Here is a 15,321-nt window from a genome sequence, read left to right on the forward strand (position 1 = left end):
CAAACATTAACAAAAGTTAATAATCTCTTCAGGGCAGCCTTATAATTACCAACAAGTTTTCAGCAAATGTGTCGATCCATTCTCAAGTTATTTTGCTAAAAGACCCAATGGGGCCAAAACAATAACCCAAACCAATAACAGCCATGATTGATCAATGTTATGTCCGGAGATGAAATGCTTATTTTGGGAGTTCAGATGCTACAAATACACAAGGAGTTGTAATAACGTTCAAATGGACAAAGCATCTTCTATGCTTGAGGTGTGGTGCATGAAGTGTGCCGTTTCCCCATTGCTTAGTGACTATAAAAAGGATTGAGGCAGAATGATATGCTACTAGAGAAGCTATAAGCTATCATGGCTGATTTTAAAAGCTTTGCTGAAAGATGTCTGCACGTCTCTACTTGCATAAGGTATCTATGTTATTCATCAGGGCTTGGCTTTTCATTTGTATGCAACAGCAGGATGATGTATGCTCATTGCTCACCACAGTGACATGCTAGAGCCTAATAATAATAATAATAATAATAATAATAATAATAATAATGCGATTCTCCACTCTCTGCTGCTGTTAGCATGAGCAGCTAAGAGATATGAAGTTATGAACGCCTCAGTTTTTGTTGTGAATACATGTTGCCTGGATTTCAATTATCCAGCATGCCTTGCTAATAGTCATAGATACTAGCGAATGGGTTTGGAATGGGTGTGTGGAAACCGTGCTAGGCTTCTGTGACAACAACATTGGATATGGGGCTTTTCCCAAAACCTAGTGCATTTTGACAAACATGCTCAGCAGCCCGAACTTGCAGTGACAAGGATCCTGTGATGGGCTTTGTCCTGGCTGTGCTGGGCTTTGTCCTGGCTGTGCTAGTGTGCTTGCAACGCAACATCCACATCAGTGTGAATGACGCATCCCGGCACCCACGACACTCCTTATCGCCCGCTCTCCAGCTTAAGTCAGTTATCCGCCGCACCAAGGAGACCTCTAATGTGCACCCGATGTTCCGGGATGGGCTGCTGCGACGCAAAATGGGGCCCATCATCGTCAACAAGAGCAACTCGCAGGACCGCCTCATCGAGGAACTTCAGGGGAAACTTGGCATCCCCGGGCGCGTGGTGGAGCGCCGGCGCAAGCCGGTAGACGATTGGCTGACGGAAGGGGTAATCGTTATGTCCAACCCGCAGCGAACGCGCGAGGAAGGGGTCCCGCCATCTGTGGATAAGGTAGAGATTTAGAGACGCGGCGGCAGGAGCAATCAGTCACTCTGGGACATCATATCTGCATTTCATAGTTTCATTCAAGTTTGGGTTTGTGACCCAATGCTAAATACATTTGGACTTTGGTCAGATGCTTTAATAGCAGTCTTTTATTAAGTTGGTGGATGTTATAAGTTTATTATATCACTGGCAGTTAGTTTGTTACCTGTTCAGGTGCCAGTTCTCCTATTCAACATACCATTCATTCCTAGTCGTGCTAATGCATTGCTGACTCCTGTGCTTGTTTCTCTTCTCTGGCGTCTCGTCTTTCTGCTGTCTGTTTCCCTGTGTTTCTCCCAGATCATCATCCCCCCTGAATCACCTGTTCCACAGAGAAAAGTCCTCCCCCCGCCACAGCCTCCCAAAAAACCTCCCCCAGCTAAGGAGACACCCCCTCCTCTTCCCCCTCCACCTCCAACCCCACCTCCTCCTAGGGAACCCACCCCGCCTCCCCCGAGGGAGCCGACTCCTCCTCCCCGCGAGCCTACGCCACCCCCTAAGGAACCCACTCCTCCCCCTGTTCAGCCCACCCCATCGCCCAGCCCCCCTCCCAAGCCTGTCACGCCGCCTCCCCCGCCCAAGGTTTTTGTGTCGGTGGGCTGTCAGACTGAGTACGACCCCATCTTTCCACCGATACAGGCATGGACCGGCTCTCTCTCTTTCTCATTTTCTCTGTCACTCTTCCCTCTGTGTCTACCACATACTGTCTTTGCTTTTCATTTCACCCCTGAACTCTGACGCTATCCAACTGTTGTCTTTCTGTTTTAGAGTATAATAACTTTTAACACAACACAGTCCTGTGGTGGTGTTTAGTACTCATTTTGCTCTGCTCTAAGTATTCAAGTTTCGAGTTGCATTTTGAGTGTGCTAGAGCCTGTGTGACGACTGCTTCTATTTGCAGCTGCTGATCTCCAGTCATGCTACACGGTAGCGGTTGAGTCTCACATAGGCTTTGTGTGAAGCTCATTCTGTCCGGGTTACAAGCATGGTTGACATTTCTGGCTGGAGACTGAGCTGCTCTCTAGGTCTGGTGCCGCCACAGGTCGCTCTTTTCAGATCAGAGCAGCAGTAGAGAGTTGAAAGGCTTGGATGAGAGGATAGGGGGTCAGGGAGTGACTCCTGTGTTTTCCAACCATACTAACTAACTAGCCTGCCATCATGTGCAGGAATGGGAGGCTTGTAGCACAACCGAAACCTAATCTGGCACATGACAGAGCAGTTAACCATCACTGGTTTTACATCTCCACGAGGTCTTCCGTCAACAGGGCAACAGGATACATTTTGTCTCTATGAAAGGGAAATGTCAAATCTATTTCTAACTAAATGAATAAAACGGTTAACTAACTAAAGACGGTGGATACCTACTGTATGGAGCAGCAGACATTGCCATTTTATATAGATTAAAGACCATGCAGGGTGGAAGCTGGGCCATTTCACTTTGTCAAGAGGTGGGAGAAGTGATCGGTGTGTGTGTGTGTGTGTGTGTGTGTGTGTGTGTGTGTGTGTGTGTGTGTGTGTGTGTGTGTGTGTGTGTGTGTGTGTGTGTGTGTGTGTGTGTGTGTGTGTGTGTGTGTGTGTGTGTGTGTGTGTGTGTGTGTGTGTGTGTGTGTGTGTGTGTGTGTGTGTGTGTGTGTGTGTGTGTGTGTGTGTGTGTGTGTGTGTGTGTGTGTGTACTGTACATGCACTTAAGTGTGTGAGAATATATGGACATAGAGATGCTATTTTCTCCCTCAGTGGAATGTGACTAGGTCATCTAGCTCCAATAACCATACCATCTGAGCAGTCCAGCACCACTTTACCTAATGTTTACACACACACACACACACACACACACACACACACACACACGTACACAAATGCACAGATTGTGATGTTAGAAAGCAACCAATCATCAAACTCAAAGACAATGAGACCAAAATAGGTTTGACCATTTTTGTCTTTGGGTCTTTCGGGGTAAACGGGGTCAGAACGGTTCATGTATGTTTGATCGGCTTGCTTTTCTCCACCTGCCCATGATCATCGGTAACAAAACCATTTTGGTCTTCCACCTCTTATCAGATCCAGTCCCAGGGGAAGACGTCACCAACTGGCCCCCCAAAACCAGCCAACAAACTAGACAACATGCTGGGAAGCCTGCAGTCTGACCTCAACAAACTGGGAGTCCAGACCGTGGCCAAGGGAGTGTGTGGGGCCTGCAAGAAGCCCATCGTGGGCCAGGTGAGTGACATCCAGTCATGTATACGTATGACTTTGACCCATTGAGACCAGATTCTACAAATGTCTTCTAACCCATTTAGGACTGACGTCAAAATAAATAAAAAGTATTCTGAAAGAATATAATTATATTCAAAGATTTGTGCCACATTTTCACGATTTTTCAAAAATAGCAGACCTACAAGCTCGTAGCGCGCCACTTGGTGGTGCGCTATGAGCTTGTAGATCTGCTATTTTTCAATAGCTAAAGTATAACATAATGCTTAGTTAAAACACAAACGGGTTCCCGTCCAGAATGGGCCGCTAAATCATGATCATCATTTCTAAATCATCATTTCTGATTGCGACCACAGCAATCAGAAATTTCAGGTTTTCATTCTCAACTGTTCGCAAACTATTTCATATCAACAACTCAAAATGTAATTGGCCGACGGACCCCCATCTGAAAATATGGTGTTACGGGGGACTACCCAGAAGCAAAGATATGAGTTAAAAATGTTTGCTGTGAAAGAATATATATATTCAAAGATTTTCACACGTGTTCACTTTTTTTTTTAATGGCAGATCTACAAGCTCGTGGCACTCGGTACCACGCTATGAGCTTGTAGATCTGCCATTTTTCAATAGCTAAAGTTAAAATAATGGTTAAAGTGGTTAAAAGCTAAGGCGACACAGATGCGTTCTAGGTCTTAATGGGTTAAGCTTACTTCAACACCATGGATGGATTTAAAAAGTACTCTAGATACTTGTCCTAGTTTATGCTAGCTCAAAAGGATATGGTGAATGAATATGCACTTTAGTCTTATTAGACTGCATGTATTTGCTGATAGCTTCAGGCCCCCTAGTCTATGAATAATTTTGCTTTAATGTGATTGCCTACCATACGGTGCAAGCTTATATAATATGCATAGTAGCCAGGGCTTCCTGCATTGGATTAATTCGTGCTTGTGGCAACTGACAAATGTTTAAATGAGAAATCTTGAAGATGACACACGTGAGCTGTGTCAGTCAAATAGCTGCCGTCTAAAGACACTGGAGTAGAAGATGTCAAACATTGTGATAATGACCATCGGTACTAATGTTCAAGATGTCAAACACATTGTGATAATGACCATCGGTACTAATGTTCAAGATGTCAAACACATTGTGATAATGACCATCGGTACTAATCTTCAAGATGTCAAACACATAGTGATAATGACCATCGGTACTAATGTTCAAGATGTCAAACACATTGTGATAATGACCATCAGTACTAATGTTCAAGATGTCAAACACATTGTGATAATGACCATCAGTACTAATGTTCAAGATGTCAAACACATTGTGATAATGACCATCAGTACTAATGTTCAAGATGTCAAACACATTGTGATAATGACCATCGGTACTAATGTTCAAGATGTCAAACACATTGTGATAATGACCATCAGTACTAATGTTCAAGATGTCAAACACATTGTGATAATGACCATCAGTACTAATGTTCAAGATGTCAAACACATTGTGATAATGACCATCGGTACTAATGTTCAAGATGTCAAACATATTGTGATAATGACCATCGGTACTAATGTTCAAGATGTCAAACACATTGTGATAATGACCATCAGTACTAATGTTCAAGATGTCAAACACATTGTGATAATGACCATCAGTACTAATGTTCAAGATGTCAAACACATTGTGATAATGACCATCGGTACTAATGTTCAAGATGTCAAACACATTGTGATAATGACCATCGGTACTAATGTTCAAGATGTCAAACACATTGTGATAATGACCATCAGTACTAATGTTCAAGATGTCAAACACATTGTGATAATGACCATCGGTACTAATATTCAAGATGTCAAACACATTGTGATAATGACCATCGGTACTAATGTTCTATAGCCCACTGTAAGCTGCTAGTTAATGGCTTTCTAGTATGGTAAATCAGAATCAACTCGCATGATAACAAGTGGAATAGAGTGGATGAAATGATGTCTGTGCGCAAACTCAGCATTGCAATTAGGAAGAGAAATTAAAGTATATTTCTTGTCTTTCCTACCGGTCAAAGCCACATTCACCCATTTGCACACACAACCACAGTTACCGCACACATACATGCCAATGCAGTACACATTCACACACTGACGGTGTGTGAACCAACGTAATTGGTAATTGGGAGAAGTTACAATTTGAGTGTAAAACTGAAGTACTCTTCAGCACATCAAATCGGATTTTTATTTTTATTTCATCCAGATTGGAACCAGATTGAATTCATCAAGACTGAACAGCAAAAAAGAAAAGAAAAAATCTGATTTGAATCACATTCCTTGTGTCTTGTTCAGACTACATAAAACCAGGCCGACTTCAATCTGGATAACAAAACAGATTTAGGGTTTCTCTAACTCATGAAACCTGAGGATAGATTTCTAGTGAGTTTCCGTAACTACAAAACATAGAAGGCCAGTAAGCAACGCAGGCACAGCTAATACAATTAATAGGGGATGTGTTCCCAGTTTTACGTGTGCCAATGTGCAAGCATTGACAATATTGTTGACTACTGACAATGCCTGCTCATTTAACATCATGGAAGAGGCCATTGAAAAGGTGGCATCACTGTTGTTTCCCTCTCCTGTAATGTCTGTGCGGGTTATTTAAAAAAAAAAAGAAGTTGGTCACAAAAAAAAGAAAAGGTGGCATCACATCTCGGTATGAGGTGTCCTTTGCCTCTACAGTGCCGTAAAGGATGTTTCAAACTGACTTGTCTTCACCCTGATTTATACAACATGTGAACGTGTTACGTGACAAAAATAGCAGATGTACAAGCTCCACAACGTGTTGCATCTCTGGCATTGCAGCTCACAACGCGAGCTTGACGATATGCTCTTTTTTTTAAGCAAACTTTTTCCCTATAGATAGAGGATATGCGAGTGACATCATCATCATCATCATACCCGGAAGTAATGCGGGAACGCTTACCGAGTGGCAAAAAAACGTTCTGGCCTTGACGGCCCATACATCCAAATGGAAAAGTCCTATCTGATTCACTTTACCACTGACTGCCACTTGATTTGCCACTCACTTTATGCATGCGCATACCCTCTATAATGACTTGGCCAAAATAGGGATGGCAGGTTGCAAGTGGTTAACCTGTGTGTCCCTGTCGCCAGGTGGTAACCGCCATGGGACGGACATGGCACCCTGAGCACTTTGTGTGCACCCACTGCCAGGAGGAGATAGGCTCCAAGAACTTCTTTGAGCGAGATGGACAACCATACTGTGAGAAGGACTATCACAACCTCTTCTCTCCACGATGCCATTACTGCAATGGACCTATACTGGATGTTAGTAGCGCGCACACACACACACACACACACACACACACACACACACACACACACACACACACACACACACACACACACACACACACACACACACACACACACACACACACACAGTCAGAGATGTGTAATGCATGCACGATGGAGGAAATGGATAATGTGGTTTATTTATTCATAAGCCTAATGGAATAATGGCTACCTGGAAAAATCTGTACGGTCAACTAAGACAGTATCTGTACGAGTCATATATTCTCTCTTACAGAGATAGATGGATACGCACGCACGCACGCACGCGCAAACACACACACACACACAGCTGCGAGCATTGGAGGGTAAGTAGCTTATTTTGTCCACATGGACCCTTAGGCTTAACTTTTACTTGGTTGCACGACCATGGCTCGTCAACAAAGATTGTATTTTCTTTCGTTTAAACAGGCGACACGTAGTGCGATGAGGTATAAATTGATCTCAACTTATACGAGTATCAGTGAACGTTCTATTATCTCTGTCTGACACACGCGCACGCACACACGCTCGCGCACGCACGCACACACACACACACACACACACACACACACACGGTCACACTGGGGAAGTGAAGCAGACTGTGGACTTTAGGCTGCCTGGGGAAAGGCCAACATGAGTCACTGCCGAGAGACGCATTCTCACTCGACCCTGTCCTAGTGACAGACACGCACACACACACACACACACACACACACACACACACCGCTCTCTTGCTCTCTCACGCAATCTCTTGCTCTCTCTCTCTCTCTCTCTCTCTCATTCAGTCTATTGCCATTTATTTTCTCTGATTTACCTAAAACAACTTGATTAACTGTAAACTATCATATACTGCAATATTGTAACCTCAAGATCAAATTTAAATAAGGTTCTATTGCAGTAACAATGACGGAAGATTGGTTATTGTTGGAGACTAAAACCCATGTGTCAGACACATTTTTATGGGCCGGGAGTTTTTTCCCCCTCCACATTACCTATAAAAAAACAACAACAAATCTACATGCTCACAATGCGGCGTTGTGAGCTTGTAGATTGCCTATTTTCACAATTTTGCAAATAGGCACAATTGATTAATTCATAATGTCTTGCTGTCCCTTCCCTATGGAACTCAACTCCCAGCTCACATCAAAGCCCCCACCCTTGAAACGTTTACAACCACACTCAAAACCCACCTTTTCAGACTTGCATTCCCTACCTAATTCTAATCCCCTTTTTCTAGCTTTCATTTCTATATTTGTTTTATTTGTGTTCTTTGTTTTAGAACAATTCACTTTGTTTTGTTTTTTCCTATTTTGTAAAGTGATTGAGTACTTAGAAAAGCGCTATATAAATTGAATGTATTATGTGTTATTTATTGTAAGTTTGGGGAGACACCACAATTCATTTTTGGTCTTGAGCTGAAAAATCAGGTAACTTCTGCTCTTTAGTCTACATAGCATGTACAGTACATGCATGTGTGTTTACAGTTGAAGCTAGCTGCTAGGAAATACTATCAGGACTGGAAAACATGAGCTAACACTCCTTGCATTCCAGCCCCTCCCACTCTGGCTGTCCTTGAACTCTCTCTTTAGAACTCTGCTGCCCTCTGCTGGCTCATATTTGCGGACAACAGATTTAGTCCAAGTTGACTTGCCCTATCCTGGGACTGGCTGTGGCCCTGTGTGGGGTATACATTTCTTCCATTAGATCATGGGTTTTCAACTGATTATGAACCAGCGACCACCACCCTAACTAAGAATCAACCTGGGGACCACTGTTGTGTTAGGTGGGGGGATATGGGCGTGGTGTGGGGGAAAGCTTGAAATGAAATATGAAAATAAAATATGAAAATATTTAAGGTGAATTAAATCAAGCCCTTAACAGTAATTATTTAACTGACATATCGTTGCTGTGTTGTGTTGTTTTGAAAATATTAAACCAATGAAAAGTAGTAAAAAGCGCTTCGGACAAAACCTCTTAACTCCATTGGAGCAACCAATTCCACCACCTCTCCCCCTCTCATGGACGTAATTGACAATATATAAAATCACAACACCAACTTTGGTGAGGCAGTATTGCTTTGTTTTCTTCGTTTCCTGATAAATGTATATTTTTCATTTCCTGAAAAATTTACATTTTGGAGTTAGGTGGTTTCTTCCCGACAGCAGAGATATTATGCTAGTGGTCCGGAGCTCACAAAGGATTGAGAACCACTGATCTATTCCTTTCCCATGGTTGCCCTTATTCTGTTCTCTTAACCTTCCATATTAAACTTATATGGGCACATTTCCTCATAATAGTGACTCAACCAGACAGTCAATCCGGTACACTTTCCCTGGAGATTCTAACTCCCTTTTCTGTGGACGTTCTTGACATCTGCCTTCTCAGTAACGGCAACATTTTATGTGTCATCATACATCACCAGGTCATTTCCCAACTAGTGGTCGATAAAAACAAATCTTCAATTTCCTACATTACTAAACGCATGGTCAGGGACCACATGCAATACCTTCACAGACCACCAATGGTCCACGGACCACCAGTTGAAAACCTCTGCATTAGATTAAACAGCGGACTCTTATAACAAATGTTTGGTTGTTATGGATCACAGCTGTCATGCAACATGTATACAGATGGATGGATGGATGGCTGGATGATAGATCATGATCGATCAATCTTTATTGATGCTGAGGGACATTCACAACAGCAGAAGATAGCCAGTGTGTTGTCAACTGTGAATGAGTAACTAACCCTAGACCCCTGTCAATGTTTTGTGTATCAGAAAGTGGTGACCGCCTTGGATAGGACCTGGCATCCAGAGCACTTCTTCTGCGCACAGTGTGGAGCATTCTTTGGACCAGAGGGTACCTAATACTACAGTATATTCATGCCAAACCATGCATACGTCATTCATATCTGTGTATTGGTAAACTTTACAATAGCTTTGTACACATCATTGAATTGAGACGAGGCCCTTTAACAAACAAGCACCCTATGTGTGGGATTTCCACTGCCTCCCCTAGTCAAAAACTGCTATAGGATTCTGATAGAAAAATCCTATTAGAATTTGGAACGAATCCTATTGGATTTTTTCTTATAGGATTATTGTCCTAGAAGAAAATCCAATAGGATTTCTTCCAAATTATAATTCTATATATAGTACCAGATAACAGTCTTACTAGTGAGTTGCTGGGTTGATTTATGTATTTTTAAAAGTGCAGCAATTGACATTTTGTTGTTAAAATAACTGTTAAATAGTACTATATGCCCATAGTACTGGAAGGCTGATAATTCTTTTGACAATTCATCTGAAAATAGCCACAATACTAGCCACAAACACTAGCAATGATTGCCATCAGAATAATAGAGCTTTAACTTCTTTCGCAAATCTTTTGGTTTCACAGACAATATATAATTGAATTGAGCAATTGATTTGTTTTTAAAACCATGTAAAGAGTCTGTGCATGTCTTTCCCTTCGTAGGTTTCCATGAGAAGGATGGAAAGGCGTACTGCAGAAAGGACTACTTTGACATGTTTGCCCCTAAATGTGGTGGCTGTGCTCGTGCCATCCTGGAGAACTACATCTCGGCTCTCAATTCTCTATGGCATCCTGAGTGCTTTGTTTGCAGGGTGAGTAATAATAATCTTTATTTATATAGCACCTTTCTTCATACATAAATGCAGCTCAAAGTGCTTTACAGGGCAGAACAGAAAATCATAAAATAGCAATAAAACGCAAGCAAGCAGTTAAAATCAATAGCAAAGAACATAATAAAGTGGCTTCATGTGTCTATTATAGTGGGTCGTGAGGGTTTTGCAAGTGGTAATGATAATCTAGTATATATTAGTATAAAAAATTATGTTCAAAACAATGTATTTTTGTTTTGTTTTTAAACCTTGAAGAATGTGTAATCATTGTGATGGGGATAAATAGTTACTTGAAGTGCACTACGTCAGTTCCACTTATGCAAGCCGAAACACGCTCGATTGAATGATCGTTAGAATACATATGCTCTGATTATGTAACTCTGACCGAAGTGGTCAGATGGGTGGGCCGTGACCGCTTTTGAGACTTTCAAGTGGACCGGAAAGGTTTGGGGACCACTAATCCAAAAGTTAATCTAGTGCATGACTATAATTATAATGTTATACAGCATTAGGTTTCTCGTCGGAGCTGAATGGGCCATGTTGTGTTTTCCAGGAGTGCTTCATCCCGTTTGTCAACGGCAGCTTCTTCGAGCACGAGGGCCAGCCGTACTGCGAGGCCCACTACCATGAGCGCCGCGGCTCACTGTGCTCCGGCTGTCAGAAGCCTATCACGGGCCGCTGCATCACAGCCATGGGCAAGAAGTTCCACCCGGAGCACTTTGTCTGTGCTTTCTGCCTCAAACAGCTCAACAAGGGCACCTTCAAGGAGCAGAACGACAAGCCCTACTGCCAAGGCTGCTTCATCAAGCTCTTCAGTTAGAGCGTGTGTTTGTGCGTGTGCGTGAACATGTGTTGGTATGGATGTCAGAGCCTCCATACGTTCATCTATATTTGTATGTACACTGTGTATACATGTACGTATAGCATGTAGGGGTGTGTGATTGGGGTTGCGTTTTGGACAGAAGACCACATGGAGTGGTCAGATCAGACCTGGTGAAACTAACTAAGTCCCAGACACTGACTCTTTGCTACTGAAGGGACTTAGCTGCCTGTCCAATATTTCAGGGCAGAGACTTAACTGCCTGTCCAATATTTCAGGGCAGAGATTTTTACAGAGCCCAAAGAGATTTTTGATATGCTAAACAATTTCTTTATGTGAAGCAAAGAATCGTGTGTGTGTGTGTGTGTGTGTGTGTGTGTGTGTGTGTGTGTGTGTGTGTGTGTGTGTGTGTGTGTGTGTGTGTGTGTGTGTGTGTGTGTGTGTGTGTGTGTGTGTGTGTGTGTGTGTGTGTGTGTGTGTGTGTGTGTGTGTGTGTGTGTGTGTGTGTGTGTGTGTGTGTGTGTGTGTGTGTGTGTGTGTGTGTGTGTGTGGACTGTGTGTGTGGACTGTGTGTGTGTGTGGACTGTGTGAGAAAGAGTAGTGTTTCAGTCTTGCTCAGACTCAGAGCCATGGTTTGTAAATTGTCTTCTTTCCCCACTTATCCCAGGGCCAGACCCTGCATCATGTGACCAGCCTAGGTCAAGGGTGATTATAACGGTTTGAGACAGCTGCGTGTCACAGTCAGTTGCATGGACCACAAAGCGTTTACATAGAATTCTGAAACATCTAGGCAGTGTTGTAGTGTTTGGCCTGCGAGTCTTGGAATAATCTACTATACAGATGTATTTTTCTAGTTTCAAAACATATTGAGGTGCCATTGCTAATATTATGCATTTAAAGACCCATTTGGGTGCACACACAAATGCAGGAGATTAAATCTGGTTTATTTTGTTCCTCTTTCTTCTCCATTTTCCCTTGGTTATTTACAGTAAAACGACCAGCTCAAGCCCATGAAGATCACTCACCCAGACTTCCAAAAGTGCATTTTACAACTTTGTGTGCTCAAAATATCAGGTCCTGTTTTTCTAAGATTTTCCTATGGAAACCCAACCATTCTCAATTTTCAGTAGTTACTGTATCAGAAATACAAATGTTGCCGTTTGCATCAGTGGTACAGCAAAGGGGTGCTTTTGTGAACAATGTTTCAACTAAACCATTTCTGATTCTCTTGCAATAATCCTCTGTTCACCAGTCAAAGATTTATACTGCTAATGTCTCATAAGGGAGTTCTACTATAAAGCATGCAACTTAACTCACATGCTCAACACTTTTCATCCCTGCAATAACTTGGAGGTTTTCTTCTTTACGGCTGCCTTGTTTTATATTGTTTGCTTACATAATAAAATTCAATATTATGTAAAAATAAAAAAGACAGAAAAAATGTTTATGTATGATAAATGGTAAGTCGATACTAAATACACTATAAATATAATGGTTTAACATTTGGTGTAGGTTTTTTTTTTCATCCAAAATGAGTGACTTTCCTGGCTCCAGCTTAGAAGTAAAGATTTGGGATACTACTGCAAACTGCATCTGGCCACATGTATACCGGTCTTTTAAATCTTATAATCTTTTACGTCTTATAGAATTAACAAGACATTTGTTCAAACTTAATTTATGCTATTTGACTGTGAAATATATTGGGCTAATTTCACAGCCTCATTGCCTCTAGTTGAGTTGCGGTTTAAAATGCTGTATGATCAAATGCATTATTCGATTTGCAGTGTGCTTGATTTTTGGAAGTGGGTTACATGTATTTTATCAGGAGCAATCCCTACCTGGCTGGGACTTTGTCACACTTGCTGCCAGTTGCTATTACAATCAGAATATGAATTTATATTACTGTTATATGCTAGACTGTGACAGAACTGTGTTTTGTCACCGTTTTTAGATAATTGTATTGACTATTGAGCTCATTATGCTCACACTGATATGCAAAGAGCTGGCTCTATGGGCATATAAACAAACTGTCTGACCTTATACCATACATACACATGCACCAGCTTGGAATGCAAGTGTCGGCAAACAAACATTTAGTTATCAATATTTTTTATCATAATTAATGAACCCTGATCCTACTGTGAAATGTTTTCTGCATCCCAGATCAGTGTCCAGTATCACTGACAGCTGTATGTTTCTATTGGCTGGTCAGGAATCTGACATCTGGACGTTTCTATTGGCTGATCAGGAATCAGATTGCAAGGATATACAGTAAGAGGCCAGGACTGAGCTTTTATCATAAGATGTCATTGCTCATTTCACCATACACTATTTTGCTAGCCTTTGTAACGTTACAGCTGAAACATGGCGTGATATTTTGTCCATAGTTTGATCATTTTATCCTTTCAGTGACAACTTTTAATCACGTATTTTCTTGTGGGGTTGAGCTAATCCACAGTGTACCTTTTTTATTTCAGTTCCTTTGTCTTTACTTAAAAGATGTGTGCCAAATTTCTGTCAATGCAATGTTGTCTTATACACTGTGGAATCTTCTGTCATTTGTGTAGTTAAGCCTTTAAAGTTTGACTGCCAGGGAAGATATAACCTGCTGTGGTGCATCTTGTGCTGATTTCCAAATTGTCTCCTAAGCCCTGGAGAATATTACATTTTTAAAGCTTAACTAAATATTACATTCTGATTCTAGCCAAACGATTATCTTTGCACCAGACTATTCACAGGTACATCTACATTCTATACTTGATCAAGGTCTACATAATGTGGTTTGGGGGTGTTAGGAACACTTGGAATTCAACCGTTGCACCTCTATTTCAACTGTGTTTAACCCTGCAACTAAATGGGGACTGTAATTTGATTTGTGCTTATTTTATTTATGTATTTTTCCTTACAAATATTGCCTTTTCTGTTCATGGAAAATCAAAGCCTCTGACTTTCAATGAAATTAAATGAATCTCCCTCTATGCATGGAGGCATATTCTTGTGATCATTCACCCTTTACATTTTCTCTCAAGTGCCATGATTTTTTTAGCCTGTGTGAATCCTGTTTACTGATTAATGACTGCTGAAAATAAAATTATTTCTGGCATCACTGTCATTATTTCTTTCCTCATACCAGTTTCTTCTGTCCCAAGAACTCAAATCGGAGACTAAAAAGGATGTTTGTCGTTTCCAAGCTTATTAGGCAGTCTGATCTGGTCCCTTTTTGTTCAGTTGTTCCCATACCAGGGGCACTAAATACTTTTTGCTTCATAAATAATTGGTAGAAAGTAAGAAACAAAAGGTTCTTCACGTGTCTGTCATCCTGATAGACATGCTACCTCAGCCACCAGGCACAGAAACAACTTGAGTCAGACACCCACTATAAAAGGTAGCTATTCAAAGCACCTCATAGCTTCTCTGTCGAATACTACCAACAGTCACAGAACTTGTTTAATCATGAAAGTGTACCATTGCAGCCTAGGCAGAAACGTACAGGTTGAACATGAAATTGCATATGTTTTTGTCAAGTAGCTACACAGATTCTGAAACATGGACATTCCCAAGCTGGACAGGTTGATTCTTGATCCATACAATGCTGTCTATATAGGTGGCAAAATACATACATACATGGATGCACCTGGGACGTATCCTCAGTGATGTATCCCAAGGTCATCGGGGTTTCGGGTCTCCCAACATCATACCCCTCACTCAGGTGACCCAGCTGGGGTGATCAAGTCCCGACTTACGTCCCAGTAGCTACCCTCGATCAGTCCCATTAGGGAAAAACCAGGGCCACACAATCCGTTCCTCCTGAACTACTCTGCCGGGACTGGGAGGTACCATTCTGGCGCGTGGAAGGACTAGGCTCTGTGGGTTGACTCCTGTCCGGGCCCCTCCTACGTCTCACCAGGTCCACTCCTGCTCTCACCAGGTCAGGCCCTGTGCGTTGCACCAGACTCCAGGCACTTTATTCAGGAATGGTGGATTCTCGAGCCGCAACAGTTCCGCAGGCTCCACCTTGCCCTTGGTGGTGCCGCAGGCTCCGC

General features: G+C 42.1%; 1 protein-coding gene across 2 annotated transcripts in view; it reads left to right on the forward strand.

Moving 5' to 3' along the window:
- The window catches only part of LOC306929540 (paxillin-like), a 52,671-nt gene extending 38,290 nt beyond the window's left edge, over window positions 1-14,381 (forward strand). For both annotated transcript variants that reach the window (XM_079510109.1, XM_079510110.1), the window contains 5 exons: window positions 3,313-3,471; window positions 6,633-6,806; window positions 9,592-9,673; window positions 10,292-10,440; window positions 11,012-14,381. In XM_079510109.1, the coding sequence (XP_079366235.1) occupies window positions 3,313-3,471; window positions 6,633-6,806; window positions 9,592-9,673; window positions 10,292-10,440; window positions 11,012-11,278 (831 nt within the window). In that variant the 3' untranslated portion in view covers window positions 11,279-14,381. The remainder of the gene's footprint in view (window positions 1-3,312; window positions 3,472-6,632; window positions 6,807-9,591; window positions 9,674-10,291; window positions 10,441-11,011) is intronic.
- Window positions 14,382-15,321: the final 940 nt, after the last annotated feature.

This window comes from Electrona antarctica (genome assembly GCF_951216825.1).
Source record: "Electrona antarctica genome assembly, chromosome: 9".
Lineage (NCBI taxonomy): Eukaryota > Metazoa > Chordata > Actinopteri > Myctophiformes > Myctophidae > Electrona > Electrona antarctica.